Genomic DNA, 21,498 nt, shown 5'->3' on the forward strand with positions numbered 1-21,498 from the left:
GGCTAGAAAGGACCAGAGAACACCACCAGTAACTCCAACTCTAAAGGCAACATAATGGCAATAAATTCATATCTTCAGTACCCACTCTAAAGGTCAATGGACTAAACGCTCTAATCAAAAGACATAGGGTAACAGATAAGAAAACAAGATCCATCTTTATGCATTTTACAAGAGACCCATTTTAGACCTAAAGACACCTTCATATTGAAAGTAAGGGTGTGGAGAACCATCTATCATGCTAATTTTTGCCAAAAGAAAGCCAGAGTAGCCAAACTTAGACAATCTAGATTTTAAAATAAAGACTGTAACAAGAGATGAAGAAGGGCATTCTATCATAATTAAGGGGTCTATCCACCAAGAAGACCTAACAATTGTGAACATTTATGCTCCAAACATGATAGCACCCAAATATATAAATCAGTTAATCACAATCATAAAGAAACTCATTGATAATAATACCATAATAGTACAGGAATTCAACACCCCACTAGCAACAAAGGACAGATCATCTAAACAGAAAATCAACAAGGAAACAATGGCTTTGAATGACACACTGGACCAGATGGACTTAACAGATATATTCAGAACATGCCATCCTAAAGCAGCAGAAGATACAGTCTTCTCCAGTGTGCATGGTATGTTCTCCAAAATAGATCAAATACTGGGACACATATCAGCCCTCAACAAATACAAAAGGATTGAAATCATACTGTGCATATTTTCAGACCACAATGTTATGAAACTCGAAATCAACCACAAGAAAAAAATTTGGAAAGGTAACAAATACTTGGAGACTAAAGAACATCCTACTAAAGAATGAATGGGCTAACCAAGAAGTCAAAGAGGAAATGAAAAAGTACATGGAAGCCAATGAAAATGATAACACCACAGCCCAAACCTCTGGGATGCAGCAAAGGCAGTCATAAGAGGGAAGTATATAGCAATTCAGGCCTTCATAAAGAAAGAAGAAAGGTCTCAGATACACAACCTAACCTTACACCTTAAAGAGCTGGAAAAACAAGAGCAAATAAAATCCCAAACCAGCAGAAGACAGAAAATACTAAAGAGTAGAGCAGAAATCAATGTTATCGAAACCAAAAAACCAGTAGAACAGATCAATGAAAGCAGGAGTTGATTCTTTGAAAGAATTAATAAAATTGTTAAACCCCCTAGCCAGTTTGATCCAAAAGAAAAAGGAAAGGACCCAAATCAATAAAATCAAGAATGAAAGAGGAGAGGTCACAACCAACATGGCAGAAATACAAACAATAATAGAATATTATGAGTAATTATATGCCAATAAAAAGGGCAATCTGGAAGAAATGGGCAAATTCCTAGAAACATATAAACCACCAAAATTGAAACAGGAAGAAATAGAAAATTTGAACAGACCCATAATCAACAAAGAAATCTAATTAGTAGTCAAAAATCTCCCCAAAAACAAGAGTCCAGGGCCGATGGCTTTCCAGGGGAATTCTACGAAACATTTAAAGAAGAGTTAACACCTATTCTATTGAAGCTGTTCCAAAAAATAGAAATGTAAGGAAAACTTCCAAACTCATTCTATGAAGCCAGCATTACCTTGATTCCAAAACCAGACAAAGACCCCACTAAAAAGGAGAATTACAGACCAATTTCCCTGATGAACATGGATGCAAAAATCCTCAACAAGATACTAGCCAACTGGATCCAACAATACATTAAAAGAATTATTCACCCTGACCAAGTGGGATTTATATCTGGGATGCAGGCACTGGTTCAATATCTGCAAAACAATCAGTGTGATACATCACATCAAGAGAAGAAAGCATAAGAACCACATGATCCTCTCAATAGATGCAGAGAAAGCATTTGACAAAATATAGCATCCTTTCTTGATAAAAACCCTCAAGAAAATATGGATGGAAGGATCATACCTCAAGATCATAAAAGCTGTATATGAAAGACCAACCAATAATCTCATCCTCACTGGGAAAAAGCTGAGAACTTTCTCCCTAAGGTCAGGAACACTGCAGGGATGTCCCCTCTCACCACTGTTACTCAACATGGTATTGGAAGTCTTAGCCTCAGCAATCAGACAACACAAACGAATAAAAGGCATCCAAATCAGCCAGGAGGAGGTCAAACTTTCACTCATCACAGATGACATGATACTCTATATGAAACACCCAAAAGATTCCACCAAAAATTGCTAGAACTGATCCATGAATTCAGCAAAGTCACAGGGTATAAAATCAATGCACAGAAATCGGTTGCACTCATACACCAATGAAGCAAAAGAAAGAGAAATCAAGGAATCGATCCCATTTACAATTGCACCAAAAAACATAAAATACCTAGGAATAAACACAACCAAAGAGTTCAAAAATCTATACACTGAAACATATAGAAAGCTTATGAAAGAAATTGAAGAAGACCCAAAGAAATGGAAAAACATTCCATGCTCCTGGATTGGAAGAACAAACTTTGTTAAAATGTCGGTACTCCCCAAGGCAATCTACATATTCAGTGCAATCCCCATCAAAATAACACCAGCATTCTTCACAGAGCTAGAACAAACGACCCTAAAATTTGTATGAAACTGAAAAAGACTCTGAATAGCCAAAGCAATCTTGAAAAAGAAAACCGATGCTGGGGACATCACAATTCCGGACTTGAAAATATATTACAAAGCTGTAATCACCAAGACAGTATGGTACTGGCACAATAACAGGCACTCCGATCAATGGAACAGAATAGAGAACCCAGAAATGGACCCACAAACATATGGCCAACTAATCTCTGACAAAGCAGGAAAGAATATTCAATGGAATAAAGACAGTGTCTTCAGCAAATGGCGCTGGGAAAACTGGACATATGCAGAAAAATGAACCTTTCTTACACCATACACAAAAGTAAATCAAAATGGATGGACCTAAATGTAAGACAGAAAGCCCTAAATGAAGGACAGAAAGCCATCAAAATCATAGAGGAGAAAGCAGGCAAAAACCTCTTTGAGCCTGGCTGCAGCAACTTCTTACTCAAGACATCTCCAGAGGCAAGGGAAACAAAAGCAAAAATGAACTGTTGGGACCTCATCAAGATAAAACGATTCTGCACAGCAAAGGAAACAATCAGAAAAACTAAAAGGCCACCAACTGAATGGAAGAAGAGATTTGCAAATGATGTATTAGGTAAAGGGTTAGTATCCAAAATATATTAAGAACTTAGCAAACTCAACACCCAAAAAGCAAATAATTCAGTGAAGAAATGAGCAAAAAGACATGAATAGACACTTTTCCAAAGAAGACATCCAGATGGCTAACAGACATTTGAAAAAGTGCTCAACATCACTCATCATCAGGGAAATACAAATCAAAACCACAATGAGATACCACCTCACACCTGTCAGAATGGCTCACATTAACAACTCAAGCAAACACAGATATTGACGAGGATGATGAGAAAGAGGATCTCTTTTGCACTGTTGGTGGGAATGCAAACTGGTGCAGCCTCTCTGGAAAACAGTATGGAGGTTCCTCAAAAAATTAAAAATAGAACTACCTTATGACCCAGCAATTGCACTACTAGGTATTTATCCAAGGGATACGGGCATGCTGTTTCAAAGGGGCACATGCACTCCAGTGTTTATAGTGGCTCTATCGACAATAGCTAAAGTATAAAAAGAGCCCAAATGTCCATGGACGGATGAATGGATAAAGAATTTGTGGTATACACACACACACACACACACACACACACACACACAATGTAGTATTAGTTGGCAATCAAAAAGAATGACATCTTGCCATTTGCAACTACATGGATGGAACTAGAGGGTATTGTGCTAAGGGAAATTAGTCACTCAGAGAAAGAAAATATCATATGACTTCACTCATATGAGGAATTTAAGGTACGAAACAGATGCACATAAAAGAAGGGAAGTAAAAATAATATAAAAACAGGGAGGAGGACAAAACATAAGAGACTCTTAAATATGGAGAACAAACAGAAGGTTGCTGGAGGCGTTGTGGAGGGGGTTGGGCTAAATGGGTAAGGGGCATTAAGGAATGTACTCCTGAAATCATCATTGTACCATATGCTAACTAACTTGGATGTAAATTTAAAAATTAATTAATTAATTAAAAAAAAAGAATAACAGTTCTGTTCACCAGCTTGTGACCTTGGTGTATTAATTTCCTGGGGCTGCTGAAGTAATATATCACAAACTAGGTTGCTTAAAACAATAGGAATTTATTCCCTCACATCTCTGGCGCTGGAAGTCCAAAATAAAAGTGTCTGCAGGGCCTTGTTCCCTCTAACGGATCTAAGCAAAAAATCTTCCCTTGACTCTTCCTAGCTTCTGGTGGTTGTTGGTAATCTTTGGCATTTCTTGCATTAACTCTACAGGCTAGTGGGGTATTAGTGTTTTCTATCTCTACTACAATAATGTAGATTTTAAGATAAATAATGTAGCCCTCAGAAATCACTTATATCTTCGACAATTGGGACAGTTTATAGGAATACCAAACTAAAATCGGAGCACCTTTGTGGAATGTAAAAGTCAAACTTCACTGTTAGAGATCCATATTAAAGTAGGGAAGTGTCAAATTTTAAAAGAGTTTAAAATATGTAAATAACTGTGTCTCTTCCCTGGAAAAAAAAAGAAGGCCTCCTCACTGGCTTATGCAAAGACTCTCCAGGAACAAGATACCTCCCCCACCCTTGTTTTATATCCTACAGTGTGCTGGGTACCTTAATAAGTATTTCCTCCTCAGGGACTCATGCCCACCTTCTGTCTTGCTTTTTCTCTACCCACCTCTCCCCATGAGCAGATTACATTTTCTTCTACATTAATGACCAAATTAAGAAGATTTAGTTTAGTCTCCCAAATTAATGTAACATAGCCTCTCCTCTCCAGGTGCTTTGTTGTGATCTGTACGGTAGATGCATCTTGAGAGGTGTCCCTTTCTCCTTTCTGAAACCTTTATTGCAACCCAGATTCTTTGTCTTATGAGACTGTCAAGATCTTCAGGCTTGAAGACACCAGTGTTTCAGGATTTTCTTTCTACTCCTCTGCCTCCCTTTTCGCCTGACCTTGGTTCTAGCCGAGCCTTGGATTCCATTGCTGCTGATGGAGGGTGCTGCTGTCATCAACCTGCTCCTACTTGCCATTGTTGGACCTTGCTGGGAACCGAGGATCTTACTACCTTTTCTGGAAGACATTCATTTCCTCCTTTTGCTTTCAAAGACTTTCACTTTAGAAAAAAAAAAGTTTTATTTATTTTTTTGAGAGGGAGAGTGCAAACAAGAGAGGGGCAGAGAGAAAGGGGGACAGAGGATCCAGAGTAGGATTGGCACTGACAGGCTGACAGCAGTGACCATGATGCAGCGCTTGAACTCGTGAACCATGAGGTCACCACCTGAGCCGAAGTCGGATGCTGAACTGACTAAGCCACCCAGGCGACCCCAAGCCGACTTTCCATTATCCTGATCCAGAGAAAAGGACATCTCTAATTTCCTTAGCTTTTGACTCCAAAAGTGTCTCTAAACCATAATGATCTTATGATACCAGAAGAATCAGGGGAGTCTCCTGAATGTATTGCAGAATACAATGAATTAAACAGTGACAGACAGATGGTTTTTTTGGGTATAATGAGCCACTAAGATGTATTTCACGGAAAATGTTTAGTATCCTGAGTGTAGATGTAAAGCAGGATATAAAAAGAGTTCCACTTAAAAATTGGAAAAAAACATAATCTGAATAATGTTGTCTCTGAAGTTCAATTTGAATCAGCCTATTTGAATTTATTAAGTCAGGTGATAACCGGATTTCCCTTTCAATTGGTCCGGTTGAATCAGAATCATATAGTTATCCTAATGAAAAGGAAGTCGGTGTTCTATTTACATTTTATCCCTGTTTCAACAGAGAAAAGAAAACACAGGTTAATCGTTTGAGATTTATGGTTTATTTATCTATTCCTAAACCTTTGGTTTTTAGATTTGCTTGGAACTATAGAAGAAATCCTGCCGAGAATCCCAGAAGGTATCAGTGTTTGGGCAATGAGTGATTCTGTTCCACGAGGCGTGATTTCACTCAAAGAAAAACTGAGGACGGCATCTGACAAGCCTGTGGCACGCAGCCACCTTGTTGCCTCAAGCCTTAGGTCTACTCACGTTTATATCTTTACCTCTGGAACAACAGGTATGATCCCTTTCATCTTGAGAATTAAAAAGAAAGCAACATATTTGCAAAGCAACCGTAGTCACCATGGGTACTCAGCAAACATCTGAAAAAGCATGCATCCAAGAAGTCCTGAGGCTCTTAGATCTTAGAACCCTCAAACCTGGATGAAAAAGTGCATTGCTCTAACCACAACGTGGCAAATTACCCTGTTCACTTGGCCACTGTCTCATTTAGAAAGATTTTCTTCAAACTTGATTCGATGAAGGACTCTGGAATGTCTGAACAGTTTGACCCAACCCAGTTGCTCGGAGTGTGAAATTTGGCCAGCCTCTTTGGCAAGATACCTGGTAGCTTCTCTGTTCCTTAAGATTCCTGATGCATAAAATGAAGAAATTAGCTGTAGTAGTTTCTAATTATCTTACTGGATTCAAAAATCCGTTAGTCTCTTTTAAAGGTCTTCTCTATTTTCGTGTACCATGTTAAATCCTAAACACAATCCAGCTATAGCTGTAATTTAAGCACCTGTAGCGGGCTCTCCCAGTTTTTCCTTAGGGTGATCGGAACACGTGACAAATAGGAAGTCTTGGAAGCCCTGCATGTTTTGGAGAAGATAGAAAATAGGATCAAGTAACTAAACATTCACACCTTTTTTTTTTTTTTTTTTTTTTTTTGGTAAAAATAACAACACACCAAAATAAAAAGAATAAACTGCCTAAGAATTCAACAAAATATTAAACTCAGTTGATTCTTAGGAAAAGTTGAATGGTCTTTATGGTAGGCTAAATACACTTTTGCAGTTAGTGTGAAGATGATTGGGTGTTTGAATTAAGTACATTAAAAATACTCTGTTCCTCATTTCCTGGGCACAGGCAGTAATATAAGCAAACTATTATTGCATAATTAGTTTTCTTACATTTTTCTTTTTCTTTCCTCTTCTGTGTATGTGTGTGCCTGTCTCTCTCTCTCTGTCTTTTTTATATTTACTCTTTGGAGGCTAACGATCTCTTTTACACTGGAAAGTAGGCTGTGCTTTTAACTTCATTTAGAACAGCTTTGATAAATGAACTGGAAAATGCTAATGTGTATCAAATTGTCTGCATACATTTAGTCTGACTTTGGACTTTACAAGAGACAATAAAATTTCAGAAATGGTATGTTTTAAAAACTTCCAACAGAAGGTACTTAACCAATCTGTCTGTATGGCTGTTTTCTTGCTAAAAACAGAAAGTGACTGGTCTTCCAAACAATCTTCACCACTCCCCCAGCCCAAAGAGAACATGCCAAAGCCACTAGTAACAATTTTTGTTTTTCAGGATTGAAACCAGATTGTTTAACGCATTTGTACAACAGGCTGAAAGCAAAAGTACTACTAATTTTTATTTTATTTGATACTTATTTGTGTTAAAGTTATAGCACAGAGATGAAAAATTCTAATAGCTTAAGAAATTTTAGAGAAAAGTACCTCGCATGCCACCACCCCCCCCACCCCCTGCCGCCTCAATCTCTCCTTCCCCAAACCAAATGCATTCAGTATTTTTAGATCTTTCTTTTTAGGAATCACCTCCATTTCTCTAAACAAAACAGGTATCTTACTGGATATTTAGTAGATTCTTACTGAAAAGTATCTACTGATTTCCCATGATGGAAATGAGGATTTGCCTTCCATCACCAGCCACTCTTTCTCTCCATTTATTTCTTTCTCTCTGGTGCAGACACTTTCTTTCCCCAACATCCTGCTAATGTGTCATCATTAATTTTGACTGGATTGGTATCAGTATCATAACTTAGTAAACACTATTATCTCCTTTTGTGTAAGATTTCCCCCCAACCTGAACTTAAACATTATTGTTTTTGTTTGCTTGCTTACTTAGTTATCTATACACCTATCACTCATATTCACCCCTTTGTCAAAAAGAGAGCTCACCTTTGATGTTGAAAAGATAGTCTGTATGTTGTCAAGCATGTGTTCTTGGCCACCTTTCGCCTGGAGCCTTCCTATGATTTCAGTCTCAACCCCTTGCTCTCTGACCATCCTGGGTTTATTTTTCACCATTGTCCTGGGAATTCCCTTCAGTTCTTTTTTTCTGATCCCCCAATTCCTAGATCCTAAATTAGTTTCCTCAGTTCACTGCTCCGCTTCCAGTAGCTATCTGCTAAGGAGTATTTAGGAGATGAATGGTTAAGTCCTCACAACCAGAAATGTCTATTTTCTACCCTTCTACTTAGCCACGTAGTATTCTAGGTTAGAAGAAAATTTCTATGCCAGGGTTTGAGGACATGGCTCCATGTTCTGACTTCCAGGACACACAGTGAGACATCATTTCTTTTCTGATTTCTTTGCCATTATATCCAAGCTGGTGTTGTTTTTCTCTTTGGAGGGGATTTTTATCATCTCCTGTGAGTCTTCAGTGGTCCTGAATGAGGTGATGACTTATACTGGGCCTGGTCTTACTTATCCATTTTGCTGGGAAATTTATAGGCCTTTTCTGTCTGGAAACTCATGTCTTACAAGTCTAGGTACTTGGAAATTAAAGAGAAAAAAGTTCTCTGTCCCCTTCTCTTTCCTTTTTTATTGCTATTCTTTCTGCCCACGTACTCCTTCTATTATATTCGTTTGTTTATTCTTTTGTCTTTGAAACTGTAACTTCTTAAAGATTGGTCCTCCTGGACTGAGTTGTTAATTTTCTAATCTTTTTATCCCATTTTCCTTCTCTTACTTTTCATCTACTTTTTGAGAGATTTATCTTCCAAACCTCTATTCTCTGAAAATGCCTCTTTTTTCCACCGTGTTATTTTTGTGTTATTATTTATTATCCCGTATCTCTCAGAATATTAGCAATAATTTTTTGAAAATTTCTCCTCTCTACCTTGTCTCTATTTTTGCCAACATCCTTTTATCTTTTGGTTTGTTTTGGTCTCTGTCTTTTATCCTAGAGGATTTCCTTAAATATTCACTTCATATTGAAAATGCATACAAAGAAACACACATAAAACCCCCCAAAACAAATCCTGACTAGAGGCTCTGTGTGCTTGAGTGGAATTTATGGACTGTTTGGTTTCATCGTAAAGGACATTTTGTCAGGGAATTCATGACTGTCAGTGTCTTTCAGTTTGTTACTTGTGGACGATTCAGATTCCTCAGACAGGATTCTTGAAGGGTGAAACGAGTCAAATGTGAAAGGGAGCTGAAGGCAAAGGCAGACTTTCTTTTTTTATTCCCCTTATTTGCTCAGTATTTCTTCTTCCCGAGGTTTCCGGAGGCTTCTCTTTTCCGGAGGGTATATCTCATAATTTCTACCAGAATAGTGGAAGCAATTTGGGGCTATAATTTTGTATTATTTTTTGAATTGTAAAACAAATATCAAGAAGCATTTATTGACATTCTTCTAAAATTGGTTTGTGAATGATCTTACACAGGAAGTGTTCTACAAATGTCATCCCCTTTTAACTTAAAGTCTAAGCAATGTGGGGTCCTCATAAAGAACAGAGCAGAGCAATGTACAGAACTGGTCACAGATATCACGATTTAATAATATAATGCTATCGAAGAGTCTGACAAAACCATATGGAGCCTCCTTGAAGATTTAATTAATATTTTTTTATAAAAGGCATCTCTCTCTAATACAAAATGTTGCTTTTGCAACTCAAAATCTTGGGCTGAATTAAGTGACTGTAACAGTAATAAATATGATCATTTATATTAGTATGCCATTTGATGCCATAAAAGTCACTTGATTCTCACACAATAAAGTCTTAGGATGTTGATAATGAAGAAGGTGTTGATGCAAGTTAGGAAGTGATATAGAAAGTGGGCTTTGACAAATTATGGAAAGAGCCTAAATGTCCATCAGCTGATGAATGGATAAAGAAATTGTGGTTTATATACAAAATGGAATACTACTTGGCAACGAGAAAGAGTGAAATAGGGCCTTTTGTAGCAACATGGATGGAACTGGAGAGTGTTACGCTAAGTGAAATAAGTCATACAAAGAAAGACAGGTACCATATGTTTTCACTCTTATGTGGATCCTGGGAAACTTAACAAAGACCGTGGCGGAGGGGAAGGAAAAAAAAAAGGTTAGAGAGGGAGGGAGCCAAAACATAAGAGACTCTTAAAAACTGAGAACAAACTGAGGGTTGATGAGGGGTGGGAGGGAGGGGAGAGTGGGTGGGTGATGGGTATTGTGGAGGGCACCTGTTGGGATGAGCACTGGGTGTTGTATGGAAACCAATTTGACAATAAATTTCATATTTCAAAAAAAAAAAAGAAAGTGGGCTTTGAAAAAGTGAATGATGGAGAGAGAATCTTCTCATAAGCCCTTTTGGCAGGTTATAAGGAAGCCTGTCAGCTGGTATTAAACATTTCCTATCCATTCTTACCACTGCCAAGTTCTGTTTGCCCAAGGTCACCAAAATAATATATTCCTGGATCTGAGCAGACACAGTCTGTCTCCAAGTGAGAAAAAGATTGAGTTCAGTTTTGATGGCATTCGTGTTTCTTTGACATAAGTGATAATGTGATATTTTAATGAACAAATGTTGAGAATTGTATAGATTCCCTTTTCTATAACATTGACATCATGGTTTCTTAAATAGAACTTCTATAAAGCTCCTTGTTTATAGTTCCATATTTATCTTCCATTTCAATAGGGTGCCTGCTAATCAAATTTCTGAGCCTTTCTGGGATTCTGTGGGGGCAGATCAGCTTTCCTCAAGGTTTATCTCCTGTGTCAGCTTTTTGGGTCTGCTGTGTACACAGCTGTCCTTCTGCTTTTCCAAAATTTGGTTGTTTTCATCTGTAATTCCATTCTTTTTGCCTTGAGTGTATGTGTTCTATCTGCCAACATCTAGTTCTCTTATTGTTCACTGGGCTTGGTTAGGTAACTTCAGGAATCTCTAGGAAAGCTGTTTAAGCCTGGACAGAGGAGCCATTGGTTTGACCGTTCCTAAGAAGGAGGGGGAAGAAGAAAACGAGGTCACTGCCTGCCACACTATGCCTGGAAGCCAGTGGCTAGCACCATCTCAATCTCTCTGTCCTTTGTCTCTCCTTTTCCTTGACCTTATGGATTTTTTCATTTTTCCAAAACTATCCCAGAATTCCTTAAATTGTTTATTCCTACCTCTGAATTGGATCATCTCTCCCTTCTTTATCCTCCTAATCCTCAACTCACTGGACACAGCTTCCCTCCCACCTTTATGCCTGGACCTCCTCCTGGACATGTGAGGAGTTCCAATGCTAGGGATTCATAGAAGGTTAGGAGAGCAGAGGACTTTGGAGACCATGTTAGGTATCTTTTCTCCACGTCTGTTGTACAGCATATCCCTTCACAACTTTAAAAAAATGAAATAAAAATCGAAAAGGGACTTTATGACCACATAAGTTTGAGAAACACCATAACAAAAGTACCAAAGTTTCTGCACCATTGGGCTCCACAAGGGCTTTAATATGTTAATGTGCTTTCTAACTCTTTAAAGGCAGTACTTTAAAATGCTGTTTTAACAAACTGTATTCTCCTATTTCTTTTTTCCTTCTTTCCAACTTTAACCTCCATCAAGTTTTGATCACTTTCATTTCCCGGACAAGTTCATAATTGTTGTCTCTTATCAAAAAATCTAACTGAATACTTTGGATGGCTTATAATACATTAACAAGGTCATTATCACTTAAAGCTAACCAGATTAGGAAGGGAAACATGGCTAATTAGTTTACTAGTGTGCTTTGAAGGAGGTACATAAACTCACAGGAAACACCTAGATAAAGCATCCTTATTTTTGGTCACAACCCCTAGTGAAAAGCTACTTTTAAAGCTGGGTTGCCATGAAATCAGGAACAGTGTGGGAAATAGGGAATATAGTGACTGAAGGACCATGGGTGGGAACTTCTTGGAAGCAGAAAACACATAAATGCTTGATCCTCTGGATGAAGAAGAGAAAGGCGTTGAATTACCAAAAGCCAAAGATGGAGCTAGTCTCACCCAGTGGGTTTAACAAGAAAATTTGGAGAGAGTCCCCATGCATGAGAAGGACAACAAACTTCTTTGGTGTGAGATGCCAAGCTATCAGGAAGAGCCAGAGAGATTTCTTTTTAAAAAAAAATTAGTAAATTTTAGTTAGGATAAAATGCAAGACAATACCAGCTTTGCATATGAGATCAATTATCTTCCATTTTAGTAGACATGGAGCACAAAGCTTGTCAGAAAATGTCAAAGCAGGTGAGGCAACAGGGTGGACTTGAGGTTCACCTGGGTAAAATGTCTAGGAGTCATTGAAGCCTCTGGTTCATAGGTCTATGTGCTGGTGTGACCAAAAACCCCATGAGAATGTTGGCTTTTTATCAGTGAATGTGTTGAATCAGAGGAAAGAATGATGTCCTACTATTAGTAAGATGGTACCCCAGTTGACTGTGCAACGTGTAAGTAATTTTGGTTACTATACAAAGCACTGAATATACGATGAAATCAGAGAAGGCCTACCAGAGCAAACTGGAGTTTAGTTTGTATGCAATAGGTAGTGCTCGTTGTCTCAGTGAGATATATGTTGGGAGATAGATAGAAATACCACCATGAGTCAAATCTCAGTTGGAAGATCAAGTATCATTTCAAAGAGGTTGAGCCAAAACAGGTAAATGATCAGTAGTAGGAGGTCCAGGAGAAAGTACCAGCCATAGGGCATTACATGGGGCCAGAGAATACCTAGAGAAGCATGTAGTAGGCAGTAGGAGATTTTGGCTATAAAATTCGAACATCAGACATGGGAGTGTATTTTATTTTATAACTTATTTTTATTGAATAAATTCTATGTGTAGCATTGTAAATTTAAAGTATATAATGTGTTACTTTGAAACATTTATATATTATAATATCTCTATATAGTGATATTTAGTATATCACATAATTATAGTACAATTTTTACTGTTATATTCCTTGTACTATACCTTAGATTTCTACAGCTTATTGACTATTCCTTAAAAGTTTGTACCTTTAAACACCATCACTTTTATCCCCCCCCCCCCCCCCCCCCCCACACACACACACCCATCCTTTGGCAACATTTTACTCTCTGGTTTTTGCAGGCTTAACATTTTTAGATCCCATATATAAGTGACATTATACAGTGCTTGTCTTTCTCTTTCTGACTTATCTCACGTAGCATAATGTGCTCACAGTCTATCCATGTTGTCTCAAATGGGAGAATAGCTTTCTTTTTAATGACTGAATAATATCCCACTGTGTATATGGACCACATCTTTTTTTATCCATTGATGGGCATTTGGGTTGTTTCCCTATCTTGACTATTATGAAAAATGCTGTGATAAACATGGGAGAGCAGATGTATGGTAAATCTGTTCTTTAATTTTTTGAAGAACCTCCATATTGTTTTCCATAGTGTTGAGTCCAATTTACACTCCACAAGCAATGTATAAATATTCCCTTTTTACTGCATCTTTGCCAGAATCTGTTGTCTCTTGTCTTCTTGGCTGTAGCCATTCTAACATGTGTGAGGTGATATCTCACTGTGGTTTTGATTTGCATTTCCCTGGTGATTAGTGATGTTGCATATCTTTTCAGGTATCTGGCCATTTTGATGTACATTTTGGAAAACTGTCTATTAGTTTTTCTTCCCAGTTTTTAATTGTATTTTTTTTCTGTTATTGAGTTGATTTACTTCTTTACATATTTTGAATATTAACTCCTTATCTGATATATGGTTTGCAGAAATTTTCTACCATTCTATAGGTGTCTTTTTATTTGGCTGTGGTTTTTTTTGTTTTTTTTTTTGTTTGTTTGTTTTTTTGTGGGTTTTTTTGCTGTAAAGAAGCTTTTGAGTTTGATGTAATCCCATTTGTTGAATTTTCTTTTATTGCTTATGCTTTTAGTATCATGTTAAAAAAATTAATGCCAAGAGCAATATCAACAAGCTTCTTCCATATATTTTCTTTTAGGAGTTTTATTGTATTAGGTCTTATGTTTAAATCTTTGATACATGGTGAGTTCATTTTTTTTATGGTGTGAGATAGAGGTCCAATTTCATTGTTCTATATGTTGTTAACACCTTTTTAAGTTTATTTATTTATTTTGAGAGAGAGAGAGAGCAAGTATGGGAGGGACAGAGAGAGGGGAGAGAGAACGTTCTAAGCCTGATGTGGGGCTCGATCTCATGAACTGCGAGATCATGAACTGAGCTGAAATCAAGAGGCTGACACTTAACCGACTGAGCCACCTCGGTGCCCCTCATTGTTCTACGTATGTTTTTCTAGTATTCCAAGCATCATTTGTTGAGGAGACTATCTTTTACCCACTAGATATTCTTGGCTTCCTGGTCAAATATTAGTTGACCATATATGCCAGGGTTTAATTCTGGGCTCTCCATTCTGTTCCATTAGTAGATATGCCTATTTTTGTGCCAGTGCCTACTGTGTTTATTACTGTGGATTTGTAGTATAGTTTGAAATTCAGAAGCATGATACCTCTGTCTTTGTTCTTTTTTTCTCAGTATTACATTGGCTATTTGGGGTCTTTTGTGTTTCCACACAAATTTTCAGATTGTTTCCTATATTTCTGTGAAGAATGCCTTTGGTACTTTGATGGTGATTGCTTTGAATCTGTAGATGGCTTTAAGTAGTTTGGCAATTCTTATAATATTAATTCTTCCGATCCATAAACATGGGATGTCTTTCTATTTGTGTCTTCTTTAATTTCTTTTAGCAAAGTTTTATAGTTTTCATTGTACAGATCTTTTATTTCCTTGAGTATATTTATTTCTATGCATTTTATTGTTTTTGATGCTATTGTGAATGGGATGGTTTTCTTTCTTTTTCAGATGAGTCATCATTAGTGTAAAGGAACACAATTGATTTCTGTATGTTGATTTTGTGTCCTGACCCTTCACTGAAACTGTTGATCAATTCCAATAGTCTTTTGCCTAATTCTTTGGGATTTTCTCTATATATAGGATAATATCATCAGCAAATAATGACAATTTTACTTCTTTCTTTCCTATTTGGAGAACATTTATTTCTTTATCTTGCCTAATTGCTCTTGCTAAGACTTCCAGTAATGTATTAAATAGGAATTGTAATAGTGGGCATCCTTTGCCTTGTCCTTGATCTTATTAGGAGTGTTTTCAATTTCTCTCTGTTGAACTGTCAGACTGTCATATATGGCCTTTATTATGTTGAGGTGTATTCCTTCCATACACAGTCTGTTAATGGTTTTTATTAAAAGAGGATGTTTATTATCAAACACTTTTTTTTCTAGGTCTCTTGAAATGATCGTGTGATTTTTAGGTTTCATCTGATTGATGTGGTGTGTTATATTTATTGATTTGCATATGTTGAACCATCCTTGGATCCCAGGGATAAATCCCACTTGGTCATGGTGTATCATGCTTTTAATGTGTTCTAGAATTCAGTTTGCTAATATTGAGAATTGTTGCATCTGTTTTAATCAGGGATATTGGTTACTATTTTTTTTTCTTGTATTTTTATCTGGTTTTGGTATCAAAGTAATGCTGATCTTGTACAGTGCATTTGGAAGTGTTGATTCCTTGTCAGTATTTTCTTCAAATGTTTGGTAGAAGTCTCCAGTGAAGGAGCTGGTCCTGGAGATTTCACTTTGGGGAGTTTTTGGTTTTTTTATACTCAGTCTTTTTACTCATTATTGATCTGTTACGATTTCCTATTTCTTCCTGATTGAGTCTTGGTACGTTGTGTGCTTCTAGCAATGTATCCATTGCTTCTATGTTATGTAATTTGTTGGCATATAATTGTTCGTATTAGTCTCTCATGATCCTTTTTATTTCTATAGTGTCAGTTGTAATGTCTTCTCTTTTGTTTCTAATTTTATTTATTTGATTCTTCTCTCTTCTCTAGTCTACCAATTTTGTTGAACTTTTTGAAGAACCAGCTTTTAGTTTTGTCAATTTTTTTTATTGTTTATTTTGGTTTGTATTTCTCTGATCCTCATTATTTCCTTCCTTCTGCTAACTTTGGGCTTAATTTTTCCTTTTACTAGCTCCTTGAGGTATAAAGTTAGGTTACTTGAGACCTTTCTAATTTCTTAATGTAGGTATTTATAGCTATAAACTTTCTTCTAAGAACTGCTATTGCTGCATCCCACAATATTTGTTATGTTGTGTTTTCTTTTCTTTGGTTTTGAGATACATTTTTTATTTCCCTTTTGATTTCTTCTTTGACTCAATGGATGTTTAGAAGTGTGTTGTTTAGCCTCTACCATTTGTAGATTTCACTTTCCCTTGTTGCAGATGTCCAGTTTCATACCATTCTGGTCAGAGAAGATAATTGGTATGATTTCATTCTTCTTAAATTTGCTAAGATCTGTTTTGTGATCTACCCTGGAGACTTTTGCATTGCATTTGAGAAGAATGTGTATTTTGCTGCTGCTGGATGGAATGTTCTGTTTATATCTATTAGGCCCATTTGTTCTAAAATGTGGTTCAATTCCAGTGTTTCCCTGTTGATTTTCTTACTGAATGATCTACCTATTGTTGATAGTGGGGTATTGAAGTCCCCTACAATTGCTTCTTTGTCTTTTGGTTAAGATCAAATGTGAAGTCCCCTACAATTATTATATTGTCTATTTCTCCCTTAAGATCTGTTATTAGTTGCTTAATACATTTTGATGCTCAGGTGTGGAGAACATATAATGACAATCATCGTATCTTCTTGCTGTATTGACCCCTTACTGTATAATGACCTTTTCTCTCTTATTACTCATTTGGCTTGAAGTCTGTTTTGTTATATAAATATGGCTATGCCTGCCATCCTTTCATTTCCATTTGCTTGGAATATCATCTTTCAGCCTTCGATTATGAACCTATGTGTGTCTTTAGAGCTGAAATAGTCTCCTATAGGCAGCATATAGTTGAGTCTTGTTTGTTTTAACCTATGCAGCCACGCTGTGCCTTTTGACTTACAGTACAATCTGTTTACATTCAGGGTGATTATTGATATGCAAAGATTTACTACAGTCATTTTATCTTTTGCCTTCTGGGTATTTTGTGTTTCCATTGTTTCATTTCCCTTCCCTTTATGTCTTCCTTTGGAAGTTGGTGGTTTTCCATGCTGGTTTGCTCAGTCTCCCCCCTTTTTATGCTTAATGTCTCTGCTCTAGATTTTTGCTTTGTGGTTACCAAGCATTTACATAAAATATCTTAGATAAAATAGTTCTTATTCTGCTGATAGCGATTTATCTTCATTCACCTATAAAGTTTCTGTCTTTTTATTCTTACCCTTTTATATTTTTGATGTCATAAGTTATCTCTTTTTATGCTGTGATTTTATTACCAAGTTGTAGCAGCTAGTTATTATTATTTTTTTAATGTTTATTTTTGAGAGAGAGAAAGAGTGAGCACAGTACGAGCAGCGAGAGAGGGAGACACAGAATCCGAATCAGGCTCTAGGCTCTGAGCCATCAGCACAGAGCCGGATGCAGGACTCAAACCCACCAACTGCGAGATTATGACCTGAGCTGAAGTCGGATGCTTAACCGACCGAGCCACCCAGGCGCCCCAGGAGCTAATTTTAATGCTATTTTCCTTTATCCTTTATGTTATAATTAGGAGTTTATTATACTATTTTAACAAAGAGTTATAGTATTCTAGTTCTGACTACTTAGCGACCTAATCAGAGTTTTGTGTATTTTTGTCTTTTTGTTTCAGCTCAGAGAGCTCCTTTCAATATTTCGTGTGGTGGTGAACTCCCTCAGTTTTGTTTGTTTGGGAAAGCCTTTATTTCTGCTTCATTTCTGAAAGAACTATGCCAGATGGATTATTGTTGGCTGGCAGTTTTTATCTTCCAATATCTTCCAATATTTGAATATTTCATTCCATTCTCTCCTGGCCTGTAGAATTTTTGCTGAGAAATCTGATGATAGCCTAATAGGGGTACCTTTGTAGACTGTTGTCTTTTTTTCCCCCTGGCTACCTTTATCATTTTTTCATTATCATTGGCTTTTGACAGTTTAATATAATGTTCTTGGAAAAGATCTTTTGCATTGAAATACTAAGGTATTCTATTAGCTTCATGGACTTGTATATACCCAGTTCCTTCCCCAGGTATGGTAAGTTCTCAGCTATTATTTCTTTAAATATTCATTCTGCCCTCTTCTCCCTCTCATCTCCTTCTGGGTACCCATTATTCTTGTGTTGGCTTTTCTAATGGAATGAGATAGTTCTCATAGGTTTTCTTCACTTTTTAAAAATCTTAGTTTTTATCTACTCTTACACCTGAATCATCTCTATACTTTTATCTTCCATCTAGTTAATTTTCTCTTCCATATGATCTGGTCTATTTCCAGTGAATTCTAATGCATCTTTCATCTCATATATTGAATTCTTCAGCTCCAGAACTGGTAAAGTACTCCTATTCATTAATTTTATCCCTGAGATCATCATATTGTCTTTCTGAGTTTTCTTGTAGGTCATTGAATTTCTTCATGATAGATATTTTAAATTCTATACCAGTTAGATTCCATTATTCCATATTTTGAGGTTCTGTTCATGAAATATTGTCATTTTCTTTTTGTTATACTGTATTACCCTGATTTTTCACGATGTTTGATGAAAAGTGCCTCCGGCACCGTATTTAAAGTGGCAAACACTTTTCTTATGTAGGCAAGGTGGGTTTTTTGGTAGTAAATATTTTAAGTAATGCTTTACACCAATGTGGGGCTCTAAGCCACATACCAGAGATCAAGGGTCTCATGCTCCATCTACTGAGCCAGCCAGGTCTCCCAGACAAGGTTTTGTTTTCTTTGATACTAACAGTTGAAAACAAAGGTAGTTAGGAGCCTTCCTTTTGTTTTCCAGAAGGTGGCGCTATAGCACCAGTTCTTGGTTTCTCTTTCTGGAGCTGGCAGCACTTAAAAAAGGCAGAGTGGTGGGGGCCTGGGGGTCTACTTAGCTCTTGGGGCTTTGGGTGTGCCTCTGCCCTTGTAAGGGGAATCATCAAGCGTTGGGAGGAAGGGTGACCTAGAGATCTATGGGTGGTCCTCTTGAGTCCTGGGGCAACCAGTAGGAGTCACTTTGCTTCACTTCTCTTTGTCTGCCTCTTTGACTTTCCTTTCCCTCCCCTCAGTCACTGTGGTCACTCCTGAGAGAGAGCAACTGGTCCTTCCAGCGGCAGCACACGTGGCCAGGCCAATTCACCACTCATTCACCTTCACCTTGGATTTCCTCCGCCACAAGGGTCATGCTGGCCTGCTCTTGGGCCAGCTACCTCATTCTCTGCCTCCACGGCTCCAGTGCCACTTCCCTCTCTCTGTCATTGCCTCTGGGGTCCAGTTCAGCCATGATCGTATCCACCTGTGGATGGATATCTGGGGTGTCTTCGTGAGCTATGCCACGGCACTTTTGGAGGGAGGTAATTATACATGTCCCCTTAGTTGTATATCAGAGGGAAGAGAAACAAGGACTGACTCACAGCCTCACAGCTGACATCACTGTAGGGGTGTATTTTACTACAAGACTTCAAGGCAAGCTGAAAATAATAAGGAAGTACTTCCGTTTGGGAAACACATTGTGAAATTTAGGACTCCATTTCTAGAAGTGGGAAATCAAGTCCACCTAGGTGCAGCAGTAAGTTTGTAGAGCCACTGACATTAGTGACCTGCCTTTGACAGATAGTGAGTAGGACTGTATCAGTATGTGGGGTAGAGAAAAAAGCTATACTTCTGGCTCTACTATCTGCTGCTCTTCACTTTTAATCCTGTTATTTGCTTATTCCTGGGGCTTTTCTGACGTTGGTTTCCACTTGCGTCTCTGGAACAACAAATGATACTCCTTGTCACCGTTGCGTTTTGTGAAGTGAAGTAACTTTATTGGTGAGGTAGATTTGGGCTGGGACCCTCTGAGTGAAGACATTCCAAAAATATTAGAACTCTTTGAAGTGACAGACAAAATAGGACTAAAGTAGCATTTAATCTAACAGATGAATTTAAGAGAGGGTACTTATCATTGTGAAAACAAGTTGTGTCCCATGGTAAGGAATTGTATGTTGAAACATGAAATTGCTGATATTCAATCTCAAATAAGCCAATTTCATATTACATTATGTACTAACTGGATGAATTTATTATGCTGGCATTGTAATCCAAAAGACCATAACGATATGGAAAATAAAAAAAAGTAAGCAAAACGTTTTATATATTAATCACAACTACAAATGTTTTTAAGAAACCCATTGTACATAGAAGAAGACTGGAAGGGAAAAAGAAAGTGATCGATGTTTGGCTCATGAATGTTTAGAACTGTTTCAACATTATGTATTACTGAATCTGATATTCTATAATGATCTCAATTCAGGACATATGAAACATGATAAAACTACTGGTTCTTGAGACAGAATCTTGGAATTAGAATTGCTCACTAGAAAATTTCTACTTTAAGTATAATTTAGATTTATGTTGTGATTTGCCTCATTTTGGGTGTACATTTTCGGATTTGGGACATTTTTGTCATTCTTGTAGCAGATGTGGCTCTTTGAAGTTTATGGCATCCCAAACTCTATATAATTGTAGTTTTGATTCTTCTGGGTAGATCCAAGATTCTGGGAACTAAGTACAGGGGCAGTTCACATTTGCATGGTCCCTATAAAGCACATGTAATATTTTGATGTATTTTGTCTCAGTTGCCACTGTAGTTGATACCAGCATAAACTTTCTGTTACATATATTTCTTTTCTTTTCTTCCAGGACTACCAAAAGCAGCCGTGATCACTCAGATGCAGACTTTAAAGGGCTCTGCTGGCTTGTGGGCTTTTGGTTGTACTGCTAATGACATCATTTATATAACCCTTCCCCTGTATCATAGTTCAGGAGCTCTTCTGGGAATTGGTGGATGTATTGAGTTAGGTAAGTTTTTATTTTATGTCTGGTAAGTCTTCAAAATGCCTATTAATTGTAACTTGTGTTAAAGTTTGAAACTCTATCAGTAGAATTCAGAGTGATTGTGTGCTTATTATATAATTACAACAGAACGTTTATTAAAAGGACATAATTTCATGGCATAGCATTCTATTCCTGAAACTGGAAAGACCAGTGCCTTGGAAATTTGGCCTTGTGGTTGGAGCTGACTGTTGAGTGGGCTTCCTTCTCCATGCGGTCACTCTTCCTTGGATGATCTACCCTGGCCTCCTTAGATGGTACTAGGAGCCTTCCACAAGGGTGAATGTGGAAGCTGCGTTGCTTTAAAGGCTTACCCTCAGAAATCACTTAGATAATTTCACCTGTATTTTGATGATCAAAGCCAGTCCAGATTCAAGATTTGAGAGGTGGGGAAACAGACCCTACCCCTTGAAGGGAAGAGTGGCAAAT

At 37.4% G+C, this 21,498-nt stretch overlaps 1 protein-coding gene across 1 annotated transcript in view; it reads left to right on the forward strand.

Moving 5' to 3' along the window:
* The window catches only part of SLC27A6 (solute carrier family 27 member 6), a 74,520-nt gene that overhangs the window by 13,230 nt on the left and 39,792 nt on the right, over positions 1-21,498 (forward strand). The window contains exons 2-3 of the mRNA XM_049649119.1: positions 5,981-6,184; positions 20,878-21,036. Coding sequence (XP_049505076.1) covers positions 5,981-6,184; positions 20,878-21,036 — 363 coding nt within the window. The remainder of the gene's footprint in view (positions 1-5,980; positions 6,185-20,877; positions 21,037-21,498) is intronic.

Source organism: Panthera uncia (assembly GCF_023721935.1).
Source record: "Panthera uncia isolate 11264 chromosome A1 unlocalized genomic scaffold, Puncia_PCG_1.0 HiC_scaffold_17, whole genome shotgun sequence".
Classification (NCBI taxonomy): domain Eukaryota; kingdom Metazoa; phylum Chordata; class Mammalia; order Carnivora; family Felidae; genus Panthera; species Panthera uncia.